The 13,844-nt window shown below is 35.1% G+C and overlaps 1 protein-coding gene across 1 annotated transcript; it reads left to right on the top strand.

The window, feature by feature from the left end:
* Positions 1-9,995: 9,995 nt before the first annotated feature.
* Positions 9,996-11,842, top strand: LOC125205725. Its single transcript, XM_048104808.1, has 2 exons — positions 9,996-10,890; positions 10,967-11,842. Exons 1-2 carry the CDS (start codon positions 10,531-10,533, stop codon positions 11,567-11,569), a joined length of 963 nt encoding a protein of 320 aa, XP_047960765.1. The 5' UTR covers positions 9,996-10,530; the 3' UTR covers positions 11,570-11,842.
* The last annotated feature ends 2,002 nt before the right edge of the window (positions 11,843-13,844 follow it).

Here is a 13,844-nt window from a genome sequence, read left to right on the forward strand (position 1 = left end):
CATTCCTATTCACATTTTATTATAAAACTAATACTTTAAAAGTAGGACCCACATCCTACCAACTTTTTCAACTCACTTTCCATTACATTTCTTAAAATCCGTGTCGGATCAAAGTGTAGCAAATTTTGGGGAACGGAGGTAGTATGTTGTAATCAGTCGGTAAAGATTAATTTTTTAGTGTGTTACGTTCAAGTGCGTAGTTTTGTCATCGACTCATCGATATGAGGGCAAATGCCCGACCTCAAATTTTCTAATTTCCAATTTTGATTCCACTAAGATAAATTTCTAACTCCGTCCCTGGACGTTGCAGAAACATCAATTTCATTTTGTGCACCACATACACAAGAATAATTTGACGCCATGGAAAAGGAATCTCAAAGTTGTTAAATAGAGCATTAAAACCTTCAACCACTTGTGGTACTAGATTATATAAATGCTTGTTACTCAAGGCATTTTGTTAAGTCTTTTATGCATTTATGTTAATGTTTTAGAACTATAGCCTTTATATAGCCTACCCTATTAATTCTCTTCTGATTTAATTTATATTTTGTTGCATCTCATTTATACACGTAACGAAAGTGGTCACGACACATATGAATATGATAGTAATTAATAAAATAAAATCAATCCATGACAAGATTGATGAATTTGGCATGACACAAAATCAATTTCACTAATGAACAAAATCACCCCCAGTTGTTATATTCAATTGCAACATTTAGAATTAGTCACAACCGTTTTATTTTCAAAATGGTGACATTTGCTCTTAGTTATACACTAAGATGTTATTCGAAATTGATTGTATTTTATACTATTATAACAAATAAAGGGAAGGAATCTCAAAGTGGACCTAATTAACTAATTAACTAAGGTTAGAAAAAGACTATTGTGAAGAACTCACCCTAATGCTAGCCTAAAAGGGGGAAATATATCATGGCCCAAATGTAAAAGAACTTATAAATTTATGGGAATGTTATTCTTCTAGCTCTACTTTTTTTTCCTCTTGACAATTCATCATTATATCTCTTATCTTTTCTTTGGGTTTATAATTGTAATAATTTCTTGAGAGCACTTTTATTATTTTTATTCCATACGTATTTATAATGATGTCTTGTCCTTGAATCAATCTCTATATATTCTTCCGTCAATATCAAGTTTCCTAGAAACTTGCATTCCACAGTATATAAATTATTGATAATAACTAATTTATTTATATCAATAAAATACAATTGGTCTCATGGCCTCTATTTAATATGGATTTAAACCAATCATGATAATAAGAATTTTTTGTATGTACATTGCCAAAAAGATAACTAGAATCAGAGTAATAGTACAAAATTAAAAAAAGAACAATGAACCAACTTAGTAAAATCAAGCTATATAACATTTTACGTTTTAATACTCCTATTCAATTAGAAATAAAAATTATTACACATTTATGAATATAAAGCTTAAATAATTGAAAATTCTATTTGTGTCATTATATCTTTGAATAAGGCTGCACATTTTTTTCACTCTCACAATGATTGGTTTTGCCATGCAATATTTTCAATTATTTGCTAGAAAAGACTGAAAGGGACAATTTTTATGTAATTTATGTTGCCACAAAATATTAATTCATCTAAGCTCGTTGTTTAATTGTAGCCCTCTCGTCTATACCTCGTTACACAAAAGCTCTTTAATTTACGGAAACGAAATTCTTTGCTATCTTCAAAACTTAAAAACTCATTGACAAATTACTTTTAAACCTGAAATAAATGAATTAATAAAAATAACTTAAAGTTAACAAAGAGTTGAAGAAGATTAGGGTTTATGATGATAAAACTGTGGGGTATATAGGCTAAATGGGCTCTCTCTAACAAACTAGTCTTTTGGGATGAGTTCTCACATTTGGTCTGTATCAATTGGTGCTTTCATTGAGAGCTCAAACGGTTCGGAGTGGTGGCCGAGCAACGTACTCCCCTTACCAACGAGTATGTTTGGGGCCGACTAACTAGAATCAGAGTAATAGTACAAAATTAAAAAAAGAACAATGAACCAACTTAGTAAAATCAAGCTATATAACATTTTACGTTTTAATACTCCTATTCAATTAGAAATAAAAATTATTACACATTTATGAATATAAAGCTTAAATAATTGAAAATTCTATTTGTGTCATTATATCTTTGAATAAGGCTGCACATTTTTTTCACTCTCACAATGATTGGTTTTGCCATGCAATATTTTCAATTATTTGCTAGAAAAGACTGAAAGGGACAATTTTTATGTAATTTATGTTGCCACAAAATATTAATTCATCTAAGCTCGTTGTTTAATTGTAGCCCTCTCGTCTATACCTCGTTACACAAAAGCTCTTTAATTTACGGAAACGAAATTCTTTGCTATCTTCAAAACTTAAAAACTCATTGACAAATTACTTTTAAACCTGAAATAAATGAATTAATAAAAATAACTTAAAGTTAACAAAGAGTTGAAGAAGATTAGGGTTTATGATGATAAAACATACTCCCTCTGTCCCCCTCTGTCCCAAGAAAGTTCGTTTTGAAAAAATTGTAATAAGTAGTTAAAGTGAATATATATAAAATAAAAGTGAGAATAATGCAGAGAAGAGTTTTATCTACATTATTCTCGCTTATATTTTTACCATATATGATTTTTTAAAAATGAATGCAAAAAAGAAGTGACTAAATATTACGGACTCAATTCCCACATCAGTTGTGAGAGCAATTGGTGTGGGGTATATAGGCTAAATGAGCTCTCTTCCCTAACATGCTAGTCTTTTGGGATGAGTTCTCCTGTTTGGTCTGTATCAATTGGTGCTTTCATTGAGAGCCCAAACGGCTCGGAGTGGTGGTCGGGCAGCGAACTCGCCGTGACCAACGAGTGCGTTTGGGGCCGACTCGGAGTGGTGACCAACGGAGTGGTGGCCGGGCAAAGAATCCGCCGTGACCAACGAGAACTTGGAGTGGTGGTCTGGCAAAGAACCAGCCGTGACCAACGAGGACGTTGGCCCTTAAAGGAGGGTCGAATGTTACGGACTCAATTCTCACATCAGTTGTGAGAGCAATTGGTGTGGGCTATATAGGTTAAATGGACTCTCTTTGCTAACAGGCTAGTCTTTTGGAATGAGTTCTCCTGTTTGGTCTGTATCACTAAATTTAGTTGGGACAAATGGAGTAGTACATAAGATCTGATACTCTATTTAGTTTGAATAATTATATAATTAGTTATTGAGATTCATCATTAGTTTCAAAATATGCATACTTACATCAATTGTTAATTAGTGACATCTCTCTTATGCATGAGTGACAAAATTTGGTGAGTCGAAACAAGAACAAAGCATGGTTAAGTGTTTTATTTGGCTATAATTGCATGCCCAAAATGGACAATGTGTATTATGAGAGTAACAGCCTTTAGAATAAAATTACTATTGCTTGAAACGACAATTGCAGAAACACCAAGTACGATCTGCCACTCATTGTTCATTATGCCTTTTCTTCACCCTGGAATATATACTCATCCACCATTGTATGAGAAAAAGTCTCACTTTGATTCGACTCACATTTTTTAAAATATGAAGAAATTAAAAGTTAATGAGAAAATTAATTAGTCTCATCTATTTGAGGTTATCCATAAAAAAAAGTAGTCACCTATATTTAGTAAAAGGTTCTTTGATCTGCATTCTTCGCTAACAATACACAAATCACTTTTTCTCTGATATTTCTTATAGTTTACTCATTTGATACTAATATTAAAATATGTGTCATCTACATACTACTAATGATGAACAAACCGAGTATCAATTTTATAATGAAATGTTTGTATGAGCATAGTGATTTATCGGAATGCGGACCCACATACCAAAATAGAAAACAAAGTGATATGAAAATTTTAATTGCTAACACCCATTAAATGTAAAATGAGTCTTTATTTCGGGCACAGATTATGTATTTTTTAATTTATAAATAAAAATATATTTGTGGAAAAAATAAGGATTTTGTTGATTTTTCATCTAGGATCTTGGTCATATATTTAAATTTGGTTCAGTTTTGATTACAATCATATTGATATATGGTAGAAAATAAATACAATAAAATAAATGTACTCCAACGCAACTTCCAAGCGAAAAACACTATGAAATGAGCGTGGGAAATAGCTACGCCGTCAGTGAATATTCTTGGTAATTACCAAAAAGAAAAGGAGTATTCTTCTCTTCACTTGTGTAATATATTTAGATGAGAATTTAATAGATGATCTAAAAATATATGCACATTTGTTTATGGTTGTATAAATTATGTTGCATGTAGACATGAAAAAAGTAGGCTGTAAATAGTCACTGGGCAGCTAGTAAATACCTTTGATAATTACTAAAAAAAAGGAATATTTAGATGAGAATTTAATAGATGATCTAAAAGTATATGCACATTTGTTTATGGTTGTATAAATTATGTCGCATGTAGACATGAAAAAAATAGGCTGTAATTTTTTTTTAATAAAAATAAGAGCATCCATAATGGTCGGCGAGCGACCGGCTAGCCGATTCTCGGCGCTAGCCGGTCCGCTCGCCGAACCATTGCAATCGGAGAGCGCCATTTCGGCGAAAATTTCGGCGAGCGCTGGCCGATCCGCTCGCCGCCATTGTAGGCTGGCGATCGGCGAGCGATCGGCCAGCGCATTTTTTTTAATTAAATTTTTGAAACACTATATATACGCGATTTTCATGTCATTTTCATTTGCACCACTTGTTTTAACGAGTTTTCTCTCTCTCTTAATTTCTATACAAGAGCAACAATGCGAAATGAGTAACGCGGGTGGTAGTAGTGGTAGTAGTGATGAGGAGTACGAACGGCAAATGGACGAAGCATTGGAGGCCTATACGTCCAGTGAGATAGACCGGCTGCTACAAAGGGCTATGCAGCCGGCGGTACCTCGACCTAGACCCGTTGTCCACCGCCGAGCAGTGATTGCTCGGGATCACGTAGCTGCACATCAGCGGTTATATGATGACTACTTCGCAGAGCAACCGCGGTTTAACGCCAACCTGTTCAGGCGGCGTTTTAGGATGCGCAGGGAGTTGTTTATGCGTATCGTTGACGCTTTGGAGCGTCGATATAAGTGCTTTCGCTTCAAGAACGATGCGGCTGACAGACCCGGCCACACCCCTATTCAAAAGTGCACATCGGCAATCAGGCAGTTGGCCTACGGAGGCGCGGTAGACATGTGGGACGAGTACCTCCACATCGGTGAGACGTCTGCCCGTGAAGTGTCTGAAGCATTTCTGTGAGGGCGTCGTTGAAATATTCAAGGAGCGTATCTTCGAAGCCCTACCCCGACAGACTGTCAAGATCTGATGCAGATGCACGGGGAGAAGCATGGGTTCCCACGGATGTTAGGCAGCATAGATTGTATACATTGGGAGTGGAAGAACTGTCCCGCTGCCTGGAAGGGGTTCTACACCACCGACTACAAGGGAAAGAATCCCACTATGATCCTCGAGGCCGTAGCCGATTATCGGCTGTGGATTTGGCATGCGTATTTTGGGGTAGCCGGGTCGAACAACGACCTCAACGTTCTCAACTCGTCGCCCCTTTTCAACGAGCAGTGCCTGGGCGTCGGTCCGGCCATCGGTTTTGTCGCCAACGGCAACCGACATGATACGGGCTACTACTTGGCGGATGAGATATACCCTAGGTGGCCCGTCTTTGTGAAGATGATTACATGCGCAAATGAGGACAGGAAGGCCTACTTTGCGGAACGGCAGGAGTCGGCGCGCAAGGACGTGGAGCGCGCATTTGGTGTGTTCCAGTCCCGATGGGCGGCAATTAGGGGTCCAGCGCGTTTGTGGCATGTCGACTGCATTGCTTCATAATGTACGTCTGTATTATCATGCACAACATGATAGTCGAAGATGAATGTGTACAACTGATTAGTTGGGCCAATGACGATGAAGCCGGTCCAAGCCACGGTGTGGCCACCCCCAACGTACGAAGGGGGTACCTCACGATGAAATCGGCCGCCTCCAGGCACACGACGACATGCGCCAAGTGGATGCTCATATTAAACTCCAAAAGGATTTAATTGAAGAGTTGTGGGCGCGGAGGACTGCACGACGATAGTTTTTTTTGTTTTATGTATTTTTTTATAATTAATGTACTTTTTTAAAAAGAAATTAATGAATTTATGTGTCATAAATTTAATTCCGTATTTTTTTTTAATTCCGTAAATTTAGTTATTTTTTTTAATAGTGCTGATGATGTGGCTAGTCTATGACTAGCCTATTGCTTGTCCTGATGATGTGGCATGAGGAATTTTAGTGCTGGATAATGTGGCAGGAGGAGAAATAGGCTGGCTTATTTACCATTATGGATGCTCAAGCGCGAGCCCTGTATATGTCTCATCGTACTCGCCCTTTACAGCAAATTAAACATGAAATAATTTTTCACTAGGCGTGCAAATTTTATTAAGCACAATTTAGTACAGAAAAAGGTGATTATGATTGAATAATACCAAAGAATTATGCCAATGATGTTTTAACAATTGTCTCATTATGATGACTCTTTAATCTTGTTTTTGACCAGAAAGTGGGTGTGGAAATATAAGTAGAGGCCCCAAATCAACCTAGAAAAATCTTCCACTTGATTTAGTTGGCACTTGGCAACAATTATGCCAATAATCTGAAATTGAAATTAAACTAGAAAAACATCTTTTTCAATCGATCTTTTTGTACCGTGCAAAAAGAAATTTGGTTTAATCGTATCCATTTTGTTCAATACAATTAATTGGGTTTAATGTAACATATATAGATAACACATTTATGTAATATATAAGTCAGTAAAATTTTGTTGCACTTGTATTAGTATACACATGTACCTGAATCAGTGAATTTTTATTATTCTTAAGTAGTTAAACATAGTGCATGACCCATTAATCCACGCGCATGAGATATCATCTTAGAAAAAGTAGATTTTAATCAATTTCTTTATTCCCATGATTATCTACACTATAAATGTGGCCCCTAGAAGCAATTTTCATATTAACAGATAATAAATATATGAGCACAATTTCTCATAATCCGACATAATTGATAGAGCGACGATTTTATGACTGATAAATTATGAATTCTGATGGTATCTGAAACAACCATATGATAGTTGAACAATGGAGAGAATTTTAATGTTATTGCTAGTACATTACACACACACAAGAGTGAACACCTAAATAAATTGAATATATATGGAAGCCATATGATGTTGGAGTAATTGGATGCATTATTCATACATTCTTATGTAACTTTGATGAGATGTTATTTTCCAATTATTAAATCCAATATATATGCATGAGATCATTTTCATTGATGAGGGGGATATGGACCATACAGTTGGATCCATCTAGGGTTCATTAAGAAGAAAATGAAACATTCTTGTTGAAGAAATTTATAGAGCATGGCAACTTTATTAGGATGGAAAATGATGGTGGCCAGTTTTTTTCTTCCACCTAATTTCAGAACATAAATTAACTTTTATAGATCATAATTTGTACGTTTATTTGGTATCATATACTCCTAGATGCATTTATAGTCTGACATAGAAGATGGGATTGATTTAAAATAAAAAGTGAATTATTACAAAATTGTTCCCAAAAGCATGCTCCAACTCCTCGATTGATTGGGGTAGTGAGAGAAAAATTTAAATTAGATAAATTACTACTGTTAGAAAGTATGTACTTTTTCCAAATATGTGTATATTTCTTGTTTAACTTTTAACAATAGATTAGAATTTTAATATATTTATTTAGAGGGATGTTATGTCACATAATTTATGAAAGAATCACTTTCTTTAAGTATGTGTTTAGCATTATTTATACACTTTACTTTTATTATAACAAAGTAAAAACTGTTATTGACATTATTAATGTTATAAATTATATAGAAATCATAGCTTATTTTTGTTTTATTTATTTATTTATTTTAAATAATAGAGAAAATGAATAAATCGAGCATTAATTTTTAAATAATTTATTGAATTAATGACATCAAGGATAATTTTGAAATAAAGACTAGAATAGATGCATAAAACAAAACATAATACAATAAGTATTTAACATAAAATTTCTCTATAATTACATATATTAAATGCTAGACTACTTAAAAATTGTGATAAATTTTATTTATTCTTGATACTTATGTAAATTCCTCACTATAGCTTCCATCACATGTGTGGCTTAAAAGAAGATTCATCCTATAATTAGATGCAGGTGATGTGGGCAGCAAAGGAAAAGGGGCACCCAAATCAACGGCCTTAAATATTGGACCATTCTCACTAATACACTTTCCAACAAAATCTCAAAGGACCAACATCCTCTCTAATGTCCCATTCTCCAAAAACCCACGACCACCCTCTTCTCAAAAGTCACATTTTTCTTAATTAAATAAAAACCAACCATATAAAATTTCAAGAATTCTCGTTCCCCTCAACTTCCCACTTAGACATCTAGGCTAGAATAAGCATCGGAACAATAATTTTGGTTAGAATTTACCCGAGTTAAAAGTGTAAATCCCATTTATTAAAACATACTTAGAGGGGAGACTAACCAATTGCAATTTTGGTTAGAATTTACCCGAGTTAAAAGTGTAAATCCCATTTATTAAAACATACTTAGAGGGGAGACTAACCAATTGCAATTTTGGTTAGAATTTACCCGAGTTAAAAATGTAAATCCCATTTATTAAAACATACTTAGAGGGGAGACTAACCAATTGCTATTTACTTGTGTCCATAGTTACTCGAACCCTTGATCTAGAAGTTGGAAGAAAAATGTTGTTTCCCATGACCATGGTCACTTTTTCTTTCATATATTCAAAGTGAGACAATCTACATGTGAATATCTCAATTCTCAACTCGTTCCCTCACATGTGAGTCATTTATTTGATAATATCTTAACACGATCTCTCATATATGTCACTTTTAATGACACATTCAACTTGGGCATGTGCCTTGCTCTGATATCATGTTAGAAATTATGATTCTAGGTTAAATTGCATTAGATTTTATGAAGATTAGGTACAGTCCTAATAATTGAAACGTACTTGATACATGAATAAAATCCAACCTCTAGTGAAATTTTCTGTCAAAATCAGTTGGTGATATGGGTAGTGGCTTACAGAGTAGAGTATTAAAGTTAATTTCTTTTTAATTATATATATTTTTTTTTATGTAGGACGAGTTATGTGTAACTTGACAAAAATCTTTGAATGCTAATCTGAATAGGTGCTCTAACACATATATTGCTATTTTTATTCCACACCACATTCAATTGTATGGCAAAGATGGTCACTAGTTAGTAGCTCATTCCAATATGTTTATCAATCTTACACTATTGATCTTTGTATAATTATCAACACTAACAAAAAGAAGCATACTCATATATACATATCATGGGAATGCCTTTCCTTTTACTATGTAAATCAAGTGAAAATTCCATTAGCAATAAGGGGTGGTATAGGCCTCCATAAAAGATGATTGAAGGGTGAAGGGGGCCACTCATCAAATGGAGTGCTTCAAGAATCATGTGGGTTTGTTCATTGTAAGCTCTAGGGGGAGCATTATACATTGTACGACCAAAAAATGAGAGAATCATATGATGAAGATGAAAATAAAATAAAAATAAAGAAACTCAAATTAAAAAAAGAAAGTAAGAATGAGTTTGGGTGGCCTAAAAAGACTGATTTCTTGCATAGTAGAAAGGTGCAAAATGCTAATACAAAGAATCCCATCATTCCAAAATCCCCTTTAAAAGAACACAAGAAATTAAACTAAAGACAAGGCAAAGACTACTATATCTAGGAGGAAACAAAAATCCACAAATTTCAATGAAAATAGAGGGGATTGAAGGAACAATTCCAGTTGCTCGAGGAAGAAAAAAAGGGAACTAAAATCTTGTAGTAAAACATAAGAAAATACAATATAAGGTGAGGTTAGTACTACTTAACTAAAGTACTACTACTAATTAATCAATGTTTTCAATTCAAGTCAACCTGGTATTACCACACAATGAACTCAATCTAACATCATAAATAAGATTAGAAAAAAAGGGCCAAGATATAAATAAATGTCACATACACAACTTTAGCAATTTTTATCTTCTTTTTCCTTTTTGTTTCCTCCCATCTCCACATAATCAATAATGATAAACCACTTTGTTGCATAAAACAAAGCCCTTCTTCTCCCTCTCTCTCCAAAAGACAATTTCATCTCCCTCAAGTTTCCCTTTTCTTCTTTTTTCCTTCCCATTAAACTATGAAAATGGCAGATTACTAATCATCCTTTCCCCTCTATAGGAAACACTCATCATTGCTCCCAACAATCCTTTTCAACCTTAGAAACCTGTGAGCTTCCAAGATTTGATTTTCCTTCCTTCCATTCCTCCTCTCTCTCTCATCCTCCACCAATTTAAATACCACAATCTTTGCAACTATTCTCCTCCTCCATCCCCTTTTAAATTCTAACCTCTTCTTTCATCCCTCCTTCTATGATGGATGCTTCTTCAACCAACTCTGTCAATGGCTTCTACAACTTCCTCACTCGAGGCATAGACGATCTCGAACGAGCTTTTCTATCGAGCAACTTCATGTCAATACAATTCCTCCAAAGAGTCCTCTCCCTCCTAAGATCCTCCCACAATCAGCTCACCATTTTGGTCCAAAAACTCCACTTACCAGTGGGTGAGAAATGGCTTGATGAATACATGGATGAAAGCTCCAAGCTTTGGGAGGTTTGCCAAATCCTCAAAACAGGGATTTCTGGCATGGAAAACTACTACTCCGCCGGCCTAAACATCATCTCCTCCCTCGACAGCCATCGCCATTTGAGCCCCCAGCTCTCCCGCCAGGTAATCCACAGCCCCTAAAAACCCAAATCATGGATACAGATTGGATTTTTATTAACTGCGGCATTTCGTCGAACAGTTGATCCGCGCGATTTCAGGATGCAGGAGAGAGGCGGTAGGGATTCAGGAGGAAAACCGGTCACTAACGGAGACGCGAATCGAGCCTCTATCCCTCAAATTCGACGCGAGCGAGCCGCGGCTGCACGGATTCAACGGATTCCGCGGCGTCCTCTACGCGATGAGGAATGTGAGCTCGCTCCTACTGACGATTCTCTTCAACGGATTGGTCTATTTCTGGCCGGAATCGAATTCCCCCAATTGCAGCGGCTACGACGACGTCCTGTTCGGATCGAGCCTCACGGTGTCGACGGCGCGGCTGCAGCGGCGGGTGGCGGCGGAGATCGGTAACACGGCGGCGCGGGCGGGGGTCCTGATGTACGAATTCCGCCGCTCGAAGGCGGCGATGGAGGAGCTGAGGGCGGAGCTGGAGAAGCGGAGCGCGCAGGGGATAATCGTGGAGTGGGAATCGGAAATCGGGGTTAGGGAGAGAGTGGAGAATCTGAAGGGGTATTTTGGGAATTTGAGAAGTGGGACGGAGAATATCGTTGGGCAGCTTGATGATTTCTTCGATGATATTGTTGAAGGGAGGAAGAAGCTCTTGGATTTATGCAGCCATAGGTAGAGAAAAAAAATCAGGAGAAAAAAAATCTGGTGAAGAAAAGGGGTAGTTTTTTTTATTTTTTATTTTTAATTTGAAGAAATGGGAAGAAGAAAAGGAGAAAATGAAAAATGTAAGAGTAGGTTAGATTAGTAGCTTCTTGTTGTAATTTATGTTTGTCTAGTTTTTTACCCATTTTCCCCTATGTTGTTTCTTATTGTATTTTAGTATATATCGTAAGATGTTGAAAAATTATTTTGAAAGTAGAAATTTTGGATTTCTACTAAATTTTGCCAAGAATATTTGGTTTTTATGGAGTTTTTGCTTTGATAGAGTACAATGAATGACTGACAATTTTAAATACGACAATAAAACATGATATAGAATGCATAAAAGTAAATGATTAGTCTCAAGTTTATCGTATAGTACTTGTTATTTTAGTATGATCATTTCACGATGAGTTCTCGTGGTCCGTTATTATTAATATTAGTACTATATTCGGTCATAAAAAATAATTGCATGTTTTTAATTCATCTGCCTGCCAAAATTAATTTCATACAAAAAATGAATTTATTTTCCAAATTATATACACGTGTCACATTTAACCAATACCTACTATTTTGCATACTTTTTTGATATATCTCTCTCATATTTTATTTTGCATTAAACTTGTGTTGAATCAATTAATTTTTGATAGATGAATGAAGTATTATTTTTATTAATTAATAATAATATTAGATTTTAGTACTACTAGTTTTGATTTATTTGAGTATTAGTTTTTAAACTTAGAGAAGTAGACTTGTGAGAGTAAAGTGTATTGTGAAGTTGGATTTTTATCACGTTATCTTAGTATCGGATGCTAGCATATCGTTAACATGTTCTTTTATAGCTCTTGTTTAAATGAAGCAAACCACATTTGTGTCAAGGATTTCGTTAATAAGTTGTGTTCGACTTAGAGCTTGTCGACATAAAAACGACCCGATAGTGCGATTTCCCATGCCAAGTGCAAATCAAGAGGATTTGATTGAAGCCTAAATAGGCCTTTTCTATTGACATCCCCAAAAAGGAAAAAAACTTATTAAGAAATCTGCACAAAAAAAATAAACAACATTTTTAAATATTCAAGAATGAGGCTTCAATTTTCCCAATTTAATTTGAAAGAAAGTTGAGCTGGAAATGCCCACAAAACCGAGAGCAGATTTGAACCAAGCAAAAAGCAGCTTCTTCTCTGTTTATGTTTCTGTTTCCCATAAAAGAGAGAGCAGTGATAAAAGTGGAATGGAAGCTTCTTATTACACAAACAAGGGAGAGGGGACAAAAAAGGTCAAATCTTGATCATTATTTTACCACAAGTAGCTGTCTTTTTTTTTTTTCAAAAAATAAATTAAAATCAATTTACTACACTTAGGTAGGTGTGACATTCACTGATAATTCCAGTAGAATAAAAATGATGAAAGTGGAGTTTCGACAGTAGGGATAAATAATCAGATTCAATTTTTCATTTTTTTGCACTCTGTGAAGCTTTTGTCTAAATGGATTTGATGATGAAATTCCTCTCTCTCAAACACACAGAGACAAGAAACACACATCAATTCCAAGACTATTTTTTTTGTTGTCATGTTTCAAATTTCTTCCTTTTTTTGGGGTGGGATTGTGGAGGGCAGCATTATAGTATTGTATGAAAAAAGATTTTTTGTGAGTCACTTTCTTCACCTGCTAAACCGGATCTCATGCTTTTTGTCCCTTAGCCGGAAATTCATGCACTACTTGAATTAATGTTTTAATCTTTTTTAAATCATTGCTTAATTTTTATTTAAAAAAATGGGTATAATTGTGGAGTCAAAACATGGCAACTGTGGATCATAACTGCAATGTTGTGTTGGTGGTTTGGAAACCAATCAAACCATGTTTATAAATTACTCCATAATCTAACTAACCCTTTAATCTTTATCTTGATTGTGTTTTTATAATAATTTGCTTTGCCACGGCTTTGATCTCAATTTTTAGTTCATTTTGTAGGGATGGAGTTAAGATGAACATGATAAAAAGTGCACGGTAATAGGTGACTTTAGGATATTCACAATCCACATCACTTAAGGATTCCTTAGCTATCCTTTACTTAGGTAAGCTCAGTATTTACGTCTCGTATAGTGACTTAGTTGATTGGTGGAATCGACTTCGAAGCAATTGAAAAAAAAACATGAGTTTGAATTCATTCGGTTTCCTCTAAATTAAATTGTTCAAAGTGCATGTGGAATTAGAGGAGAACGGAGCCGGTCATTTTTAGAGCATCCATAAT

This window comes from Salvia hispanica, chromosome 2 (assembly GCF_023119035.1).
Source record: "Salvia hispanica cultivar TCC Black 2014 chromosome 2, UniMelb_Shisp_WGS_1.0, whole genome shotgun sequence".
Classification (NCBI taxonomy): Eukaryota; Viridiplantae; Streptophyta; class Magnoliopsida; order Lamiales; family Lamiaceae; genus Salvia; species Salvia hispanica.

What these genes read in the sequence shown, in the direction of transcription:
- LOC125205725 (XM_048104808.1), top strand. Translation starts at nt 10,531, where the DNA reads ATGATGGATGCTTCTTCAACCAACTCTGTCAATGGCTTCTACAACTTC. An exon ending in GCCCCCAGCTCTCCCGCCAG is followed by an intron (nt 10,891 to 10,966) that starts GTAATCCACAGC and finishes TTCGTCGAACAG; the next exon opens with TTGATCCGCGCGATTTCAGG.